The following is a 20,135-nucleotide window of genomic DNA, read 5'->3' on the forward strand; positions in this document are numbered from 1 at the left end:
AGAGAGACCTTGTCATACAGAGCTAAGAGCTTTATTGAAGTTTAATAGAAAAGAAATCCTCATTTGAAAGAAAGAGACTGGCTATATTTAGTACTGGGTAGGATGTCAGTTCTGAAAATAAATTGCTCCCCAGAACCTAATGTAATCCACTGTGGTGTTGTCACCTGCAGCAGGCTGGCCTCCCTTGTAGGGGAGTGTGGAACGTGGACACATCAACTACCTCAGAGCTCCTGACACTCACAAGAACTTGCCTCACTTTGTCTCATTACCCCATTCCTAAGTTTTAAAACTTCTTATTAATATGGAGGAAACAGATACATAGTTGAAGAAACTGAAGTGTATGTTGGTATATATGTGGAGCAGTGAAGTGTCCTAAGTAAACACCAGAATCTAAACACCATGTGGCCAGATGCTTAATACAATATTCACCACTTCTGGTACATGATTGTGGCCACAAGGGAAGTGTGATAGGTCATATAAAAAATATACTTGAAGCACACTATAAGTTGCATAGAGATAAGTCCTGTGGAGATGGCATGTCTGTGTAACTTAGTGCATACAGACAGGCAAAGGCCAGGATACATTAAGGAAAGACAGAGACTAAAGATACACTTAAATACACACACACACACACACACACACACACACACACACACAGACACACACACACACACAGACATTGTTCTTGGAAAATATCAGTGATACTTTTTACTGAAATGAAAAAATCAGGAGAAACAGTATTTTGACCAAAGAAAACATAAGCAGGGTTCCAGAATTCTAACTTTGAATTCTGTCTTGTCATCACTTCCACTGTTACTCCTCTCTTTTCTGGACTGTTGCATTAGCCTCCTAATTGTTCTTTCTGCTTTCACCCTAAGCCCCTCTCCCAAATATATACTCCACAGGGAAGCCAGAGAGATCCTTTTAAAATTACAAGTCAGACTGTGTCACTCCTCTGGACAAAAATCTATAGTACCTTCTCAAAATGCAAAATCTTTCACATGGTCAGCAAGACTCCACATGATCCAGCCCTCTGCTACCTCTCTGGTTTCATTTGCTATCAGTATCTGTTCATTCCTTCCACTTTAGGCATGAAAAAAAATATTCTGGCCTCAGGAATTTGCATTTATTATTCCCTTCATGTGAGAGATTCTATCCTCATATAGCTGAATGGCTTTCTCTCTCACTTTGAGACTTAACTCAAATGTGACCTAATAAAAGAGACTTTCCATAACCACCATACATAAAATAGCAACCACTCTTACCCTCAATTACATTTGATGGATAAAGGAAGATGATAGCTGGACATGCCTGATAGGCTGTTGGATATGTGGGTTTAGAGTTCAGCTAGGAGGTCTGGGCCAGAGATGTAGATTTGGGAGTTTCTATCACTCCAGGCAAGGAAAATAGTCTAGAGGTAAGAGACAGCATGGTACAGTCATGTGGGACTTTTTTAAAGTGCAGATTCTCTGGGTCTCACCCAAGACCTGTTGAATAAGAATCTCTGGAGGTGAGGCTTATTTATATTCCTGATTCATATCCACTTCTAAGCTCAAAGCTCACGTATAATATTGCCCAGATTACCTATCTTGGTGATATTGTTCCTATACTTGTTTGCCAGCTTTTGTGGAAAAGAAAATAATTATGACCATCCCTATAAGCTTCTTGGTTAAGAATCTATTTGCTTGGCATTTCTTGCTTCTTCTGGCATCATCACTGCTGAATCAGGATGAACATAGTTCAGCTTTTCATCTGGCACTTCTAGAGAGCTCCTCTTGACTTCAGGAGACTACAGATAGAGCTGGCCTCATATAGGAACTTGCAGGCTCTAAGTTGGTTTGGGCTGTACTCTGGGAAAAAGAGAATGAGGAAAGACTTTCAGAATTTGTGCAGTGTACGTGTTTTATGCAGACAAAATAAGAGAGAATAGGTTATAATTATAGGCTGAGAGAATTTAATATTTGGGTTTATGGATGAAAATTCTGATAATTATTTTAGACACTGTATTGGACTATCATACAAAGTTGGGTCTTTTTTTAATGTATAACATATTTCACTTGCTACAATTTACTAAAACCTAAATAAGCTCTAGTACATCCTAAGAATATGAATAAAGCATGTGGATGGTACCTTGTAGAGAAAATTTCTGCTCCTAACTTGTTCAGGCTATGAGTTCAGGACCATCTTAGAATAATTTATAAACTGTTGTTTTTGCATCTTTGTATCTTTGTTCATTCTTTTATCTCTGCTTGCAGTGGTTTTTATTCAAATATTTTCTGAGAATCTACTCTATGCCAGGCATTATGCTGAGTTTGGGAGATTCAGTAATGGTTCTTTTTCCAGTTCGTCCTGTCATCTTACCTCTTAGCTTTTGTGCATGTTATTCCCTCTGGCTGTAATGTCCCTTTCATCCTTCAAATTTATATTTAAACATTACCTTTCCTAGGAAGGAGTCCATAATCCCCTCAATACTGGATTAGGTGTATTTCTTCTCTGCCTCCTTCTACAGCACTTATCATCCTTTATTACATTTGTCTATTTGATATCTTTCCTACTAAATTATGAGCCCCTTGAGAGAAAGGATTCATTTATTAATTATATATTAATTAATAATATATAATAATATAGCATAATATGTATATTAACAATATATAATTAATTTATTTTATATATTGAATAATATTAAATTATTAATATATCTTTACTCTGTAAGCCTTTTAAGGCAACAATGAAAACAACTGAGATTATTCAACTTTCTTACCTCTTAGGATGATACCCATCAAAAATAATAATCATGTGAATGATCGTTCATTTGTTCAACAGTGTCTACTATAAGCCACTCACTATCTAAGTGCTGGTGATTCAACTAATTTTCCTTCCCTTGTGGAGCTGGCATTCAACTGGGTAGGTAGATATGTTTACTCTGTGCCAGATACCGTTCTAAGCATTTTACATGTTTTAACCCATTTAATTCCCACAACAACTCTATGAAGTATATTTATAAGCTGTACTGATTTTACAAATGAGAAAACAAGGTCCAGAGTGATTAAGTAAATTGGCCAAGATTACACAGCTGGCAAGTTGCAGACCTGAGATTTGATTCAGGCCAATTCACTCCAGAGCTTACACTCTTAACCACTACACCACAGAACCCTCTCATCTGCAAATTTCTTCAAGGATTTTTCCTCTAACTATTCCAAATTACTTGATATTCCTGAATATTCCATGTTGTTATATACTCCCTTGCCTTTTAATATCTTATTCACTCTTCCTTAAATGATTCCCTAATCCATATCTTTTATTTTTTTAATTGAAGTATAATTGGTTCTTTAGACCTTAGTCTAGAAGTCACTCACTCTAGGAAAAACCTTACATAATCACCTCTCTTCCCAAAAGTCCAGTTTAGGTAACTGTCATCTTCTTCATCTCCTTTTATTATAATTTCCTGTCTCCCATTCTAGAAAGTGATCTCTTTCAAGGGAGACACAACATTTATCATATTCATCTTCACTGCTGTATCCCCACCCCAGGGCCTGGCACAGTGGTCACACAATTAATGAATTGCTTGTTGAATGAATAAATGACTCTTGGACATCTACAAGAATACTTTTATTTGTGCTTTAAGCTGTTGTGTTTGTAAAAGACTACTTGTAGTTTCATGATTTTTTGATAGCCTATCACAAGAGTATACTTATATATAAAAATTCATGTTGAGGCATTACAAAATTCACTATATGATACCTGAAAACTTGTTTTATAAATTCGGTGTATTTCAGGAAATATGTTTTCTTAGCTCTTTAGTTAATGGTGTGCTTTGCAGGAAATACATTTTGACAGATTCATTGAGTTGTCCAAGATCATACAGCTAGTTAGTGACAGTGTTGGGCCTAGAAGTGAACACTAGTCTGCTGTCTCCCAATCCCATGCCCTTTTTCTTTTTATAGACACCTTGCTGACATTAATTCAATTCCAATTGAATTTAGAAATACTGTCTCAGCACAGATCAGCCCATCTATTTGTAAAAGCCAGTGGTTTCCAAAAAATAAATAAGTAACCTTGAAGGACACCAGAAAAATCACTCTAACCTCCAAATATTTCCCTTAATACTATGTTTTAGATATCTCTAAATTATAGTTTCATAGCAAATTGAACATATCCTTCTACAATTTATAGCAACTTGTTGTTCAGATCATTTCTAACATGACAGTTAAGTCAAAAAAGCTTTTTAAAGAAGAAAAAGTATATCTTAACAGGCTATACTGAATAACAAGAGCAGGACATAGCTGAAAATGTTGTAGAAGTAATTTAGGGTATTATTTAAAACTATCATAGAGCTTTAGAGCATAAAGGAGCCTTAATAGTCAGGGAAGGGGTCACAGAGGAATTAGGGCCTGAAGGTAGAAAATGAATAAATATATGTAATTCACGTAAAGGATACTTATGGAAAGTTGGATTGGTAGCAATGTGCACTGGGATCTGAAAAGAGTACAATATTCAACCTGTCTTATGTTAAGAGCTATGCTGAAGAGAGTGGTGGAATGTACAGAGTTGGAGAATAACTTGATTGACAGAGTAATTTAGACTTAATGCTCTAGGAATTAGAAATAAGTTTTTTAACAAAGGAATAAAGTGTGAAAATAAGCCACATTTAAGGAAGATATATTTGGCACATATCTGTTCAAATTTAAAGCTGGACTTTAAAAAAAATAAAAGGATTCAAACTGAAATCATCTCTTGCCTCTCCTATGGGCTACATTAGCGTAAGAACAATTTAATACTCAAATCTACTCTTCTTTGAGCAGTTACTGTATGCCAGGCACATGATAAATCTTTTAAATGTAAGACCTTATTTAATCTACAGGAAATAGCACAATCCTGTGAACTAGGTACTATTGCTAGCTCCATTTTAAAGATGAAGAAACAGGCTCCAGAAAGGTGAGTTGAGTTGCCAAAGTCAGATAGCTTGTAAACTAAGGAGCAAAAATTTGAACTCTGATCTGTTTGACCTGAATCTAGTTTGAACAACTATTGCACATAGTTGACATGCAATAAATACCTGTTGAATACATGGGTGAATGAATATATCAGCAAATCTATCCTTTTTTGCAGATGAACCTACATATTAGTTTTAATGGTTTTAATCATCTTGATAAGCTCAAGTCAATGTTAAAAGTAAGGAAGAAGTTTGAACTACAAAAGAAAAATTTACATAGGAAAATCTCTTGACTGAAATTTCTAATTGGGTACAGATATGGATTTGCTTAGAAATTATATAAGTACATACAGACACAAACACACACACAAATGAATGTATGTATGTTTGTGTGTGTGTATACACAGGCATACCTACACATCAACAGAACAGTTTGGAGCCCCTTTGACACACATAATACATGTTTTTAATCTCATGCTTTCTTTTGTTTTCTTAACCCTCAGAGCTAGAAGGGACTTTAGCAATTACCTAATCAGATCCCCTCGTGTAAATTTAGAGATTGAGGCACTAGAGGGAAAGTAAATTGCAAAGGTCACACAAGGAGTTAGAGTAAGATTAAGAATCTGAGTTTCCTGACTCACAGGTTTATTTTAGTCTGAACTGTCACCATTTACCACCTCAATTTTATAGATGGGGTAACCAAAGCATCCTAAGAATGTTGATGGTCAAGCTCCTGCCACTTGTCCATTGAAGCAGGACTTGAAATCAGATCTCTTTTATTTTAAATATGAGGCTTGTTTTCATTCACATGTGTTTCTCTGGATGCCCAGAAAGAAGACTCCTTCCTATTGAATCAAATAGTGGACTGAGGATAATTTCCAGAAGGCTTTGTCCTTCACTTTAAGAGAAAATGTCCAAAGCTGCTTTATTTTCAGAAGACTGGCAGTCACAAGGAGGCTCCATGAAGGCAGAGGTTTTGTCTTTCTTACTGAATCCACATAACCTAGCACAAAAGAAGGCACTCAAAGAATATTTGTTGAATATGTAACATACTAAACGCGGAAAAGGAAAGTAATGGTTACCCAATGGATGATGGATGAATAATCATTATTAGTGCTGAAAAAATGGGAATGAATGTGGAAAAGAGGTGGGAGAAGCCCTTAAACAAAGGAGAAGCTCTGTCTCTTTATCTGATCGAAGCTGTAATCACTCAGCAAGGGCTGAGTGGTTTGGTAGGACTGCGATTGGCAGAGATATTTAAATGAGGCCTCCTTAAAATTGTTACTCTCCACCCCACCCCCACTCCCCTTTAAATTCTGTTTCAGTCATTACCCAGGGACCGGATACAGAGATTCCTATGGGGAGTTCTAATGGGTCGATTCAATTTCAACGGAATGACGCCACTTAGCCAAGCATTAAGAGCTATAGCTCCGGGAAAGCAAGCGAGAGGAGGAGGAGAGAGAGAGAAATTATAAGAAGAAGCAATAAATGCCTTTCCTCCCATTCTCCCCCATAACCCATTCACAAGACCTCTAGAAAAACATCTACGTTCACAAAACAGCTGGCTAAGTGAGGTGAACACACTGCAATCTCATCCCCATCCCCACCCCCCTGCAGATTATGTACCAACACACCCTGAGGTATATAAATAATCACCCACTAGCGGTATCTATTGCTCTGTTGAGATACCCTGTGTCTACAACATCAGTTTCTGCTGCTTCAGTTCATCTGACACATTGGAGGAGACAGAGGCGGAGGCGTAAGAGGAGGGGGAGGAGGTAAAGAAGGATAAAAGGGAGGAGGGAAGGGGGAGGGGAAGAGAAGGGGAAGGAAAACGCTGGAGGAGGGGAAAAAGAAGGAGGAGGAGAAGGGGGAGGAGAAAGAGGCGGAGGAGGAGGGGGAGGAGAAATAGGAGAAGGAGGAGGAGAAAGAAGAGGAGGAGGTGAACAACTTACCCTGCTGAGCTTTCTTTGGGGAATACGTGCACCGAGATTTAGATCTGCATGTACAATCTATACAAAGTATCTGCCACTACAAGTCTGACTCTCCTCCCCGCCAGAACTGTTTTTTTTTTTTTTCCCTTCTTTTCCTTTTCTCCGCTGTGTCAGAAAGATCGAGACAGAACTATCTCTGTTTCTGGCTCCACTGCCAGTGAAGGAGTTTTCATTCAGACTTTCCGAAGAGAGGTGGAGGAACCTAAAGACTCAGGAGAAAAAGAGGTCCTTTGGGCCACATGGGACATTAGTTCTTCTGCTTTTCTCAGCATGGATAAACCCTTTCCTCAAGGTAAGCTTAGAGATTAGCTCTTAAAGACTCCAGAATTCTTTCTACGAAATGCACAGATTGCCATTCATTCCAGCTATCGTGTGTGCATGTGTGTGTCTGCGCGTGTGCGTGTCTGTGCCTATGTGTGTGTGTGTGTGTGTGTGTGTGTGTGTGTGCGCGCCAGTCTGTGCACGCGCACAAGCGCAAGCGCATGGATAAAATAAAAAGAAAACCGTTTAACTGAGATTTACACGAATCAGCTCTTGCAGAAAACTATCCATATTGGAAATTTCTAAATCAAAGGAGAACTTCAAAATAATTCTTTTGTAGCCAAATACCAATTTAGTTTCTAGCCTGTTGACCTTTAAATGCATTTTGGTGCTTGCCTAAGCCCTGTATAGCGCAGCCGAACCACCCAAGCTGAGAACGTAGGGAGAGCCCGTGCTGAGGCCAGTCTGGCTGCCCAGCGGGCATCCTGTCAGCGTAAGGCTAGTCTGCTATTGGCTCACAAGTCTGGGCTGTGCATCGTTCAGATTTCATCACATCACCTTGCCCTGGGTAGAAATGGCGCAAGCTGACACGACATAACCCCCTACTTACATTGAGTCAGAGCAATGATTTAGAAATCTCTGGATCCATGCCTGGGTGTGTGTACACATGTCTCTGTGTAGCATATGGAAATTTTGTCAAAAGCGAGAACCTGTGAGCATGGCTAGTTAGCCAATGGATATTTGGTAAGACCTAGGGCAGTGGTTTACACTTCCTTCCATTCGTCTAATTATAATTATCATTCACATCTGTATGCTGCAAACCATGTTGGATGAACAGAAAACAGACTTTGAACTCTTAAACAGAGAATCTATTTTGAAATGCGAACTATTGTTGCTATTCTGGGTTCGTTAAAGCCTCACTGAAATATAACATACTATCACATGAATTTGGATATACCAGGTGTTAAGTCATGTTCCCAACAAGTCAGCTGCATATATACATACAAATAAGGCACAGGCTAGCTTTTTATCTCCAAGAAAGTATTAATTTTGTTCCTATATTTCTAAATAAACATTTACTAAGAGGTTATTGTAACATTCTGTACCTTTTGGCTTTTTTTGTGTGTTCTGTTTTTAGGTCTCTCTAGCTGAGAAACAGTCTAGATAGTGATCTGACTGACTTGGTTTCAGAGATGAGAAGTTGAGGAAGTAAAGAACCTAAAGGAAAGGAGACTAATTCTTCATGAAAGACTTTTGAGAAAGAGGAACACAACAAATAAGCCCAGCATAAAAAATGTAGAGCATAAGGATGGGAAGGGGCTTTAAAAACCTTTCATACCTCCCTCATTTTACAGATGAAGAAACAGGCCTGGAACAGAAGTCAGTTGCCCACAGTCATAGGGAACTTAAGTTTCCTGTCTGTTTTAAAAGCATGTGGGGTTTAAAGACATTCCTACTTCTTAGATGAACAACTAGCATCTTTTTCTTCATGATTTGAAGTATGTGAATTCATTTGATATTAGAAATTTTCATTGTATTGCTTATCAGTAAAACACATATCTTTAAAAATGCAAGGTCTTCAAACTGCAAGAGTCCCTGGTTTGAAATAAACTGCTGTGAATCTTAACGAAACTATGAAGGTAATGAATAGGACTAGAGTAGCAAAGTGACAAGTTAAGAGTTAAATGTGGTGAGAACCTGGCAGCTCCAGCAAGATGTATGCGGTAGGAGGGAGGCCCAGTCAGTGGCTGAGAGGTTAGTAATGTAAACTATATACAACTTGGCATTTGTAAGGGGGGAGTGCTTTGATAGAGATGCAAATGCTTTTGCACAGAGAGGGATTTTTAGAGAGCAGACTTTGGAACAGTAGAACTAAGAAAACACATAAAGCCATAACAGAAATCCCCACTATGTTTGCTTTCAGTTATTCTGAGAATGAGTGTATATAACAGCAGAGCACAGAAAAAAGCAACACACCCCAGAGCTGTTGCACAGTAAGGTACAAAACAGCATTGAACCCAGGTTCTCCACTCTTGTTTGGAATCAAGATTGAGTCATACTGTATCAGAAAGGATTTATCATAAAAATTAGAACTGTCTTAAGGTGTTAGCCTAGAAGGGCTTTAGATAGGAAAGTTTTCAACTTTAGTCTCAGCAAGGCAGATCTTAAGTTCCAGGGACAAAATGCATTTTTCGTTCATGAACAAATAGCATTTCTTGAAAGGATTTAGCTTTCTAGTCTCTAAGTTGGCATAAGAAAAGAAATTTCTGTTTAGGTTGAACATAGCAAATTTCAGGGCTACAGAAAAACTGTTGAGAAGGCTGTGAGCACCTGGCCAGAGAGACTGAGATGGGAGTGGGTTTACAATGCATCATTCATTACTGCAGAGGCACTACGTGACACAAATCACTAGATCCCATCAATGTGCAGCCAAGACTTGTAATCACCTTGGCTCCTATTTAATAATATGTGATATGTATGTTCTCTCTCACTTAATGAAATATAGATGACCACCAGCACAGTCATTTTCTTAATTGTTGCTGCTCACAAAGAATGGCCCTTTAATGAGTGGATTTGTGAATCATAAATGTGAATGCAGTAGTAGTTTTTCATCTAATCTATGTGCTGTAGCAATCTCTTGTCTACTGGTTCCTCAACTTTTTTTCCCTCTTACCTTCCCTACAGTATCTATTTCATTTCATCGTGTTAGCCGGATCAGATTCAGCACATCCGGAATGGCAAACAATTTATTGTCATTCAATCTTGTTTTATCCTATTCAATACCCTGATTTTACCCTGGTCCTACTGCCCACCGCATTGCACATGTTACCTAGTCCATTCTAAAAAGATTTTACCACTTCTGAGTTCATCCTGTCAATTCCCTAACCTGTAAGCAAGACAATAGTACTTCATCATCCCAGACCGATGCCCAAAGCTTCCTTAAGTCATCAAATCAAGCCTCTCAACTCCTCAGTCTTGCAATATCCAAATATACCTTCTCAACCTAAACACCATATACCTTCCTGCTGCCAAGACAGAATCCCCTTATGATTCTGAGTCATTTCTATAATGACCTAGATTCCTCCAAGCTTAGCTTTTGACCTTCTGAGCAAGTCCCTGAGATATCTAGTGACATCCTTGTAATCCCATATGATTATCTCCTGTAATGTTAAGGTCTTGTATGCCTTCCTTTGAGTCATTGATCCTTGGGGAATTTCCTTATGTTTGAATCCAGTTTCCTTTGGGAAGTCAGTGAGTCTCAAGTGCATCCAGCATGTATGTTATTGTTCTTACAAGTGTAAAGGACTTGAAGGGCCTCACACAGTCTTTATCTGATCAATGGGGAATAAATTCATTTCTTATGCATTTGTCAAAAGACTATTCCCAGTCCAAAGCTCCTACATCCACATACCATGCAAGCCAGCTGAACAATGTGTCCTTATTTATTTGGGTGTTCAAATGAAAACTACCTGTTCCTTTCTAATGCTGAGACTATGAGTCTTAATAAAGATATAGCAAAGGTAGAGATGTGAGACTTCAGGGGGCTGTGAGTCCATGTAAATAAAAGAGACAAACATTTTGCTTTTGAATGCCCAAGTAGACAAGGGCAAGCTGCCCAGTTTACCCTCAAAGATTGAAGATGTAGAAGGTGTGGATGAAGAGAATTATTTTGTCAAATTGTGTAGTTATATAATTACAGACCACAACAGGGAAGAGTCCTTCAAAATCACCTAGTCCACCCCTATAATTATACAGATAGTAGAATTATATAGAGAACGAAAGAAAGTTATTTGACAAAGGTTACACATTTCAGTCTTAAAAACGCCATAGTGTTTATCTGTATTCTGTTCTGCTGGATGAAATAACACCAAAACAACTAGCTAAATAGTAAAATTATAGGCAGACTGGATCTTTTATGTGATGTGCCAGAAGAGTTATTTTTAACCAAATTAATCCTCTTTTCAAAAAATGAACAGATTTAAATTAAACTAAACAAGTTTGCAGGGGGATATGGCCTCAAAAGGCAATGAGTCTGATCATATTATTAGCCACTGAGTCCTTTATGAACTACATCTCTTTTTTCTTGTTACTGAGCTTTGGGCACATTTTAATGTTCTGTTTACTTATGGAAGCCTAATCAAGCACCATCCTCTTTCACTTGTTCACTTCTATTACTCATTCAAGCTTTTCATCCCAAACAGTCATGTGAGTAATCAATCTATTTTGAGGAGGCCTGAAATCTAATGGATTTCAAATATATACTTCATTCATGTTAGGATTTCCTGGGTCCTAATGCCCCAGGATGACTCTTAGATTTTTGTTTAGGTTTCCTTGTATACATCTTTTTTAGCTCTTCAGTCTTCCAGGTGGACCAATACAGTAACCTGCATTTCATACAATATTTTCCTCATGGTCACCATTATCGGTACTAGGCTTGATTAGATCCCTCAGAGAATGAGCAACCAACTCTTCCTGATTGTGGTACAATGGAGACACAAGTACGTGCTTTCTAGATATTCAACTTAGCCTGAGTTCGGTATAAAAACATTGCTGCTCTTTAAGGAAGCCAGTTTATTGTGTAAGGTAAAGATAGAGAAAAGAAGTCCAAGCAGATTCTGCCTACGAAATCTCATCAATATAGACTTGATTTATGGTGTAATAAGTACAATTACAGCTGCTATTTGAAATAATTCAGGGCTCATCTTCTGTGGTTCCCTCATCCCCAGTGTTACTCCTACATATACAAAAGTTTGATTCTGGAGCCGTGCTGCACTTCAGAAAGAATTACCTGCTCAGTAAGTTGAAGCAGCCTATAAGGTGAGAACTGCAAGATGATTAGCCTTGAATTTCTTACAGTTTGGGGAAGGCTTTTTTCTACTATTCTACAGTTAGCCTAATTTCTGCCCTCTGTGTCTCTGCCATTTCTGTGGTATTATTGCAACTTGCTTGCTTGCCCATATTCTTTGACTCAACAATGTCCTTTCTCATCTGTTTATTTCTGCTTATAAATTCCAGTAAAAGGAAAATTTTGATTGAATATATATATATACAACTTCTCATGGAAGACTTTTGAGGTTTTCTCCTTCATATCATCATTGCTTTAAGAAGTGGCCTTTGCATCTGAAATGAGGTTCCATTTTATTTTTATTAGAATTTTGATGCTCAAGGCCTAGATTTCTTTGTTAGCAAATATTGGAATGAGCTAACTGCTGCTTTGGCCCTAGTCATATGATGGAATACAAAAGGAATCAACAATCTGATCTTTGCTCCCAATGTGCTTTATTGTCTGGATGAGATGACCAGACTTGCCTGTAAAGAAGTAGGTAAGGTCAATTACAGAATAAAGGAGTAACTTGAAGACTAAAGTGATTTAAGGTAGTGGTGGTGATAGGGCCTGAGTTTTGTTGGTTCCCTGCAAAATACTGGTGCCTGTGTGTTCTCATTTACTGTTTCTGGTCCCTCTCTCCTAGGATTTTCTGATGTGCCCTAAGGTCCATGTAACTACGAGGGCTCTTTATCACCGCAAGTGCCACCCTAACCCAAAACCACTCAGAACTCAAGAATCAACGCAAAATGGATGCCACAGTGACAGACGATTTCCAACAAATTCTGCCTATTGAACAGCTGCGCTCTACTCATGCTAGCAATGATTATGTGGACCGTCCTCCTGTCCCCTGTAAACAGGCCCTCTCCAGCCCCTCCCTTATCGTGCAAACCCACAAATCTGATTGGTCCCTGGCTACAATGCCTACTGCTCTCCCCCGCAGTCTCAGCCAGTGCCATCAATTGCAGCCTTTGCCTCAGCACCTGAGCCAATCTAGCATTGCCAGCTCAATGTCCCATAGCACCACTGCCTCTGATCAAAGGCTCTTGGCCAGCATTACGCCCTCACCCTCAGGCCAGTCCATCATCCGAACCCAGCCTGGAACAGGAGCCCACCCAAAGGCTGATGGTGCTCTGAAGGGAGAAGCTGAGCAATCTGCAGTGCACTCCAGTGAGCACCTTTTCATCTGCGAGGAATGTGGGCGCTGCAAATGTGTCCTCTGCACGGCAGCTCGCACTCTCCCTTCCTGCTGGCTGTGCAACCAGCGTTGCCTTTGCTCTGCTGAGAGCCTCCTCGATTATGGCACTTGTCTCTGCTGTGTTAAGGGCCTCTTCTACCACTGTTCCACTGATGATGAAGACAACTGCGCCGATGAGCCCTGCTCCTGTGGGCCTGGCTCTTGCTTCGTCCGCTGGGCAGCCATGAGCCTCATCTCCCTCTTTTTACCCTGCCTGTGCTGCTACCTGCCTACCCGTGGATGCCTCCATCTGTGCCAACAGGGCTATGACAGCCTCAGGCGACCAGGCTGCCGCTGTAAAAGTCATACCAACACTGTGTGCAGAAAAATCTCTTCTGGTAGTGCACCCTTCCCTAAGGCCCAGGAGAAGTCTGTATGACCTTCCCACAAAATGTATCCAGAGCTTTCTCCTTCTTGCCCTCATCAGTAAAGCATTCACCTCATCTTTGAAGAAGGGGAGAAGGAGTAAAGCAGCCAAAGTTAGGGCTTCACCAGTTTTGTTCCTGCAGTGTCAGGGGAATGGTCGAGTACATCCTGGTGCAGGATGCCTTGTTCTTTCTCACAGTATCTATCCCCCTTCTCTTCAGCCTTTTTACACCCTGCCATCTCAGCCCTTATGGCTGTCATGGCAAATTCAGGTGATCTATAAGCATGAGAGTTGGACACTGAGGACTGACAGAGCCAGCAACGTGGAGGTTTAGGGGCTCCCCAATGTCATGCCTCTCGATGCAGGCTCTGAATGTCACTCTGCTTTCCACTGTGCCTTTGGAAACTTTCTTTTTAGATGGTTTTCACAGGTCCATGTGGAACAGCGTTCAATATTCCAGGGAATCTGACACTTTCTCCCTGTTTACTACCCTTCTCTTCTTTAGTCTTCTCTCTTTCTCATTTTGTCCTCTTCTTCTGTTACTCTGTTCTATATTCCTTCCCACTTCATTCTCACCCACTCAACTTTTATTCTTCCTCTCTTTTGTTTCTCTCTCCTTCCCTCCCTCTCTCTCAGATGAATCCTTTCTCTGCCTTTATTTCTACTTTGTTGCTCTATCTTTGTCTCTTTCTACCTGCCCCTCTTTCTCTCTCTAACATGTCAAAAAGTGCTGTTTTTCCATAGGTGTTTATTTTAACACAAAACTTTGCTATGTTATACTACTTACTAATTTTTATTAAGGGAAATGGATTACTGTAATGAACTAATCACTAGCAATAGTGTGTGTGCACTCATAACCACACTCACCAGTTTGTGAGCATATGAATCAAATTTATCTTACATTTCCAAGTTTAATTCGTTGAAATTTTACTCCCTTTTCCGATAATCAACTTACAGTACTGACAGATTCCACTAGCATGCTGAGTAGGGTAGTAAATCAGGATGCTCATAACTTTGTATGTCTGACCCAAGTGCCAAAGGCAGACGTGCTTTATAGCTAAATGAATAAAGCAAAGGATATTACAGAGGTCTGTTCTCTCTTAGAAGCTAACTGCCCTGAGACTGCATGGCTCAGGCCTTAATAATGGACATAAAAAGTCATAAAACTCTAGAGCTGGAAGGAATCTTAACTGTTAATCTAGTTCAATGCCCTTATTTTACAGATGGGAAAACTGAGGCCTGGAAATAGAAAAGGATTTGCCTAAGGCCACACACTGACTGACCACACACTGAATTGGGGCTGGAATACAGGCCTTCTGACTCCTAATTCAATATTCTCTACCCTGCACCACATTAAGTCATGGAAAATTTCTACTAGGACTCTAATAACAATGACAGAAAGCCATTCCCATTCAATTTTCAAGAATCATGACAAGCTAGTGTGGTAGTCTTTACGTGGTGCATACTGGGTAGCAAATTAACTACCAGACATCGTGGCTGCCCCCAGTGGACATAACCTTTGGCTCTGTCACCTTGTAGAAGCTCAAGTATGGAAAAGAAGAGCTTAAGGAAACCTTAACAAGCTGTATCTTCGCCATTGCACCTACCCTTTGCTGCACACACTGTGCTTGCCCCTGGCTTTGCTTGAAATGGTAGTTGCCTAAGAACCTAAATTTCAGCACCAGTGGGAACCTGAGATGAAAAATGTATAATGCAGAGAACTGACTTCTCTTTTAAAAACAATACCAAGAGCCTGCGCTGTGAATCCCCTTCAATGGGAAAAGGCTGCAGTGGCAATGGCAGGCTACTAAGGACTGCTGCTAAAAGACACAAGAATTAGATACAGTTTCCCTCAGTAAGTGAATCCAAAATTCACTAAGGAATTTGAAGATTGAGGGCACTTGCTTGAAATCAAGGTGCTCCAACTTAATTTAAGACTTCCAGACTCTGTGTACCATCATCTCTTTTACAGTGTGCATGGATATGTATTACAGGGTGGAGAGGTGGGGAGAAATGTATAGTCATACACAGGGAGAAGAAGAAGGGAACAGCCATGTCCCCTTGTTGGATATATACTATAGGAATATGTGCCACTCAGTCTCTGTTGGTTCTGAATCTTCTTGAAGTGAACTGACATTTGGGCTGCACAAAGCCTCTCACCTTCACTTTCACCTCTTCTAGAATTGCTTTGCTCTATTTTTGTATATATAAATATGTTATGATGATTATTAATAATGTTAATGATATTGCTGCAAATGGTGCCATATACAAGGTTTGGCTTCTTGGAACATTTATAAACCCAAACCAATATCTGTAATCTCTTATGTTGCTTTCAGGTCCTTCAATTTTAAGTAACTTTTTTAAAAAAAAACCTTACAAGTCTGCCTGATTGAACTTCGAACTTATCCCCAGTAAAAGTTGTGCCCGGTTCTCTGGGTCAGGCTGGACGGTGATGAGTAGCAACACACTTTTCCTCGCTTCTGCCTGAAATCTGCTTAAAGCTGAGATATATAAAGATTCTTTGACACTAGTGTATTGTTCCTGGATCTAAAGTTATTCTATGGATGTTTGCTTATTATTTTCAGGGCCCAAAATAACAGAAGTCTCTCCTCCTTGATAGTTCCTTGATATCCCAATCCTGCAGTCCTTACTCAGGCAAATTGTGCACTGCCAGAGGGGCCCTGGGCTCTGCCATACACCCAGAGGAGCTCTTCTCAGTGTATTTCTAAATGGCCTTACACTTGGTAGATGAAACTGAAGGGGTACTCAGATGCAGTTGCAATCTGCTCTCTGCTGCTGAGTTGCCGAGTTAGGGCTTTCATTTGTGTCCAAGTTGGCCTGATATGGACTGCATCTAGTTTACCTATAGATGGGTCCTGTTGGGGTACGCACATGGACATGTGAGTGAGTGTGCATATGTATCCCCTCTGTGATATATATATATATATATATATATATATATATATATATATACACACACATATATATGTGTAAATATATATATTCACACATCTCTCTATATTTTAATGTATTGCACATGTATATTTAAAATATATACGAAAGAACTCTAAATCCTGCAGAGAGGCTCTGTTTTCATTATTTTCCTACTTTGTGTCATGTATTGTATAAACAGGAATATTTAGAGGGTGTTTCCTGCTTAGCAATTTTTGCAGTTAAATCATCTGTTATCCTCTAAATCTACTGCTTTTCATGTATTGGTCCCTTGATACATTTCATATAGCTTTAGCCAAGAGTTTTTCTTTGGTTCCAGCCCATCTTTCCTTAAAACAATAGCTATAATGAATATAGTGAACACTTACATAGTGCTTACTATGTACTGGGTACTATTTTAAACACATTACTTATATTATCTCATTTAACCCTCACAACAACTCTACAATGTATATACTATTAAGATTGCCATTTTACCGATGAGAAAACTGAAGAAGTACAGAGGGGTTAAGTGACTTGCCAAATGCAGCAAAGCTTGTTAAGATTTGAACCTAGGCTGTCTGATTCCCAAGTAATGTAAACCTTTCTGGTATCACAAGCCTCAAGTGGTAAATGGTTCTTTCCCTAACTCCAGTCCACCTGCAGCCTAAGATTTGAAACAAACATGCTAGTAGTGAAGCAATAGCTGCAGACACAGTGTATTGGCTGTCTTGCTTCCCAATATGGTGGCATTACAAACTTCCTCACTTCTCCCTTTGAAAACATGCTGCAGCCAGTTACCATTTCTCATACTGATTATGGTACAGAGCCAGTAGTGTGCCAGAGAGGGTAAGAGTTTATTTGACCTTCTCTTTATAGGCCCAGGAAAACTAATTCAATTTCTTTCTGCAGAAAGGAGAACTAAAACTATGTTGGGACTTGAGATTGATTTGGAGCTGTTAACATTCAAGCTCATTGATTATACTGAATGTATTCTTTTGATTCAACTGTAAGCAATCCATTGATGACCACTGGTCAGTATAATACCTTACCTTTTCTCATCACCTCCTTCATACTGGCATTCTTTACCCTGGCATTATTTCAGAGCCAGAATATCTACTCTAATATCAACATTTTGTAGTTGGAGGACAAGATGCACAGAGAGGGAAAATAACCTGCCCAAAGTCACACAGATATAAGTTTGGGTGGAATTATGGCTTAATTCCAGACTTCCTAATTTCTAGATGGCTTAAACTGAGTTTCTAAGAAAATGGAGCTTTAAGCAAAAGTTTGTGTGAAATCCCAGGGAAGCAGCAGTAAGGAAAAAGAGGTAGGGAAGGAAGGAGAGCAGTCTATTTCATGACAAGCTAATTTCTCAATCTCTGATAATAGGCCATTCTGTATGTCAGCCCATCTGGGTGAGAAAGGGAGTAGAATTCATCTCCTAGCTCCCATCTCATTAATCAAATATGGAACATTAACTTGTGGAACATTAACTCTTCTGCACTTTTGGGTAGTGCATGCATGGGTGCCCAAGTATGTACCTTGGTATCTCAAGCCTCAGCAGCAATGGGGTAGTATTGTGGCTCCACTGCAGACGTTAAGGCAAGTATGTGGATATAAGGAGACATATGAACTTAAAGAGGTACACTAGGCTAGTGCTTTTCCCTTACATCTTTAATCACATTCATTCAAAGAGAGTTAGAGATAACTGACAATCTTTAAAGTATATAAGGCTTTATTGTGGTGCTCAGAAATGTAGTAAATTTGCCTTCCTGAACCTATGTATTGTCTGACTTGTTTGAAGGACTCTTTCTGCATGGAAATGAAGCCCCTAGTTCAACTAGAGGAGTAACAAATTCTCAAAATGTTCTTCTTCTTAGTATCAAAAGAAACTTTATCTTACTGAACTCTTCAAACAACATGTCTAAGCCAGTGCATGTACATGAATGCACATATGTTCACTTAGGCTCCATCAGCATAATAGCAGGAAAACTGGTCAAGTAAATACATTCAGGAAAAATTGGCTAAACAAGTTATTTTTCAACATAAAAATAAAATATTCTTTTGGTTGACTAGATTTTTTCTATTTCAGCATCACATAGACATATTCTAAAAGCTACACTATCTTTTATTCTCATACACAATAGTTCCCTATGCCTTATAGATCATTCTTACATGCAGTCAAAGCATTTAGTTGATAAAAATATCCCATTGATATGGTATGGTTTCATGTCTATGGGCAAGGTCATAAAAGTATTGAATGCATTCACTGATTTAATTCTTGCTTTTTCATGTAAGAAAAGATGAGCATAAGGGAATTCTGAAAATTTTTTCCAGGTGAATAATGAAATAATGCTATCACTCCAAGCAATGTACCAAAACTCTTCTCCAATGACCTCCATTTTTGTGAGTCCAGCATTTATTTCTCAGTCCTCACTGTACCTGACCTGACCTATCAGCAGCATTGAATACGATTGCTCACTATCTCTTCCTAAAAACACATTTACCAGTTGTTCTTCAGGACAGCACACTCTGCTGGTTTTCCTCTTACTTCACTGTCTTCTCTTTCTCTGTATTATTTGATGGGTCCGCTCATCTCCCTCACCTCTTTATATTCAAATATCCCAGGGACTGGTTCTTAGAACCTGCTCTTTACATAAATATTCAACTGCCTATTTCACATCTCTGGTAGGAACTTCAAGTGTAACATGTTCAGACCAAACCTTTGCAGCCTTTCTTATGTCCTGAAATGCCAATTCCAAATTTCTAGTTGCTCAGATCAAACACTTTGTAGTTATCCACTAGACTTTTGATTAGTTGTGAATGTAGCCAAAATTCTCAAACTCGAAATCCTCAATTAGTCTTTTACTCTGGTGATTTAGGCTGGATTATGTATGGTCATTACCCCTTTTGAACCTTTGGTCTAAGGTTTGATAAAACTGAAATCCTTGGTCTCTTTATCCTAATCTAGGCACATATTTTTATCTTGACCCTCAAACCAATATTGCTGCTTTCAAAGGCCAGAATGAACAAGACACATAGCTTTCAAGGAAAGACATCTTAGGAATGACACTGTTCATTATTAAGAGATTTTGCTGTCATTACAATCAAAGCTATATATGTTGTTCTCATGTGTATTTGCTGGCAAGTTACCTGGAAAAAAAGGGCATAATCCTGACATACAAGTTGTCATCTCCAACTGTTAAGACAATCCTTTTGACTGTACCAGATAATGGTTGTGTCTCTAATAGTAAAAGGCACAGATGACAAGTATTTGGAAATGCCCAAGTCCTTGCAGAAATGACCAACATGGCTGTTGCAGGTCACTAAGATCACTCAGGTGAACACCTTAGTTTTGTTAATATAGGGCTTTAACCTCAAGTCACCTGTATGTTTTATTGCGATAAGATGAGGTGAGCCATATATGTATCCTGAATGCTCATTTTGAACCTATGTTCTAAGGCCTGAACTAAAGGAAGACTGAATGACTCCCTTGGCCCTTTTCTCCTAGGTCTACACTTTAATCTTAGCCTTTAAAGCCTCACCACTCTGATGACAAAAAGAAACGCTAAAAAGGAAAGGAA

General features: G+C 39.1%; 1 protein-coding gene across 2 annotated transcripts; it reads left to right on the forward strand.

Moving 5' to 3' along the window:
- Positions 1-6,837: 6,837 nt before the first annotated feature.
- On the forward strand, positions 6,838-16,635 carry SPRY3 (sprouty RTK signaling antagonist 3). 2 transcript variants are annotated; one of them, XM_032475389.1, is made up of 3 exons: positions 6,838-7,219; positions 11,916-12,006; positions 12,660-16,635. In XM_032475389.1, exon 3 carries the CDS (start codon positions 12,763-12,765, stop codon positions 13,627-13,629), a length of 867 nt encoding a protein of 288 aa, XP_032331280.1. In that variant the 5' UTR covers positions 6,838-7,219; positions 11,916-12,006; positions 12,660-12,762; the 3' UTR covers positions 13,630-16,635. The 2 variants fall into 2 exon arrangements, with proteins under 2 accessions (XP_032331280.1, XP_006193073.1); XM_006193011.3 differs by lacking the exon at positions 11,916-12,006.
- The last annotated feature ends 3,500 nt before the right edge of the window (positions 16,636-20,135 follow it).

This window comes from Camelus ferus, chromosome X (genome assembly GCF_009834535.1).
Source record: "Camelus ferus isolate YT-003-E chromosome X, BCGSAC_Cfer_1.0, whole genome shotgun sequence".
In the NCBI taxonomy this organism is placed as follows: domain Eukaryota; kingdom Metazoa; phylum Chordata; class Mammalia; order Artiodactyla; family Camelidae; genus Camelus; species Camelus ferus.

Coding starts and splice junctions, on each gene's coding strand:
- SPRY3 (XM_032475389.1), top strand. CDS start 12,763: ATGGATGCCACAGTGACAGACGATTTCCAACAAATTCTGCCTATTGAA.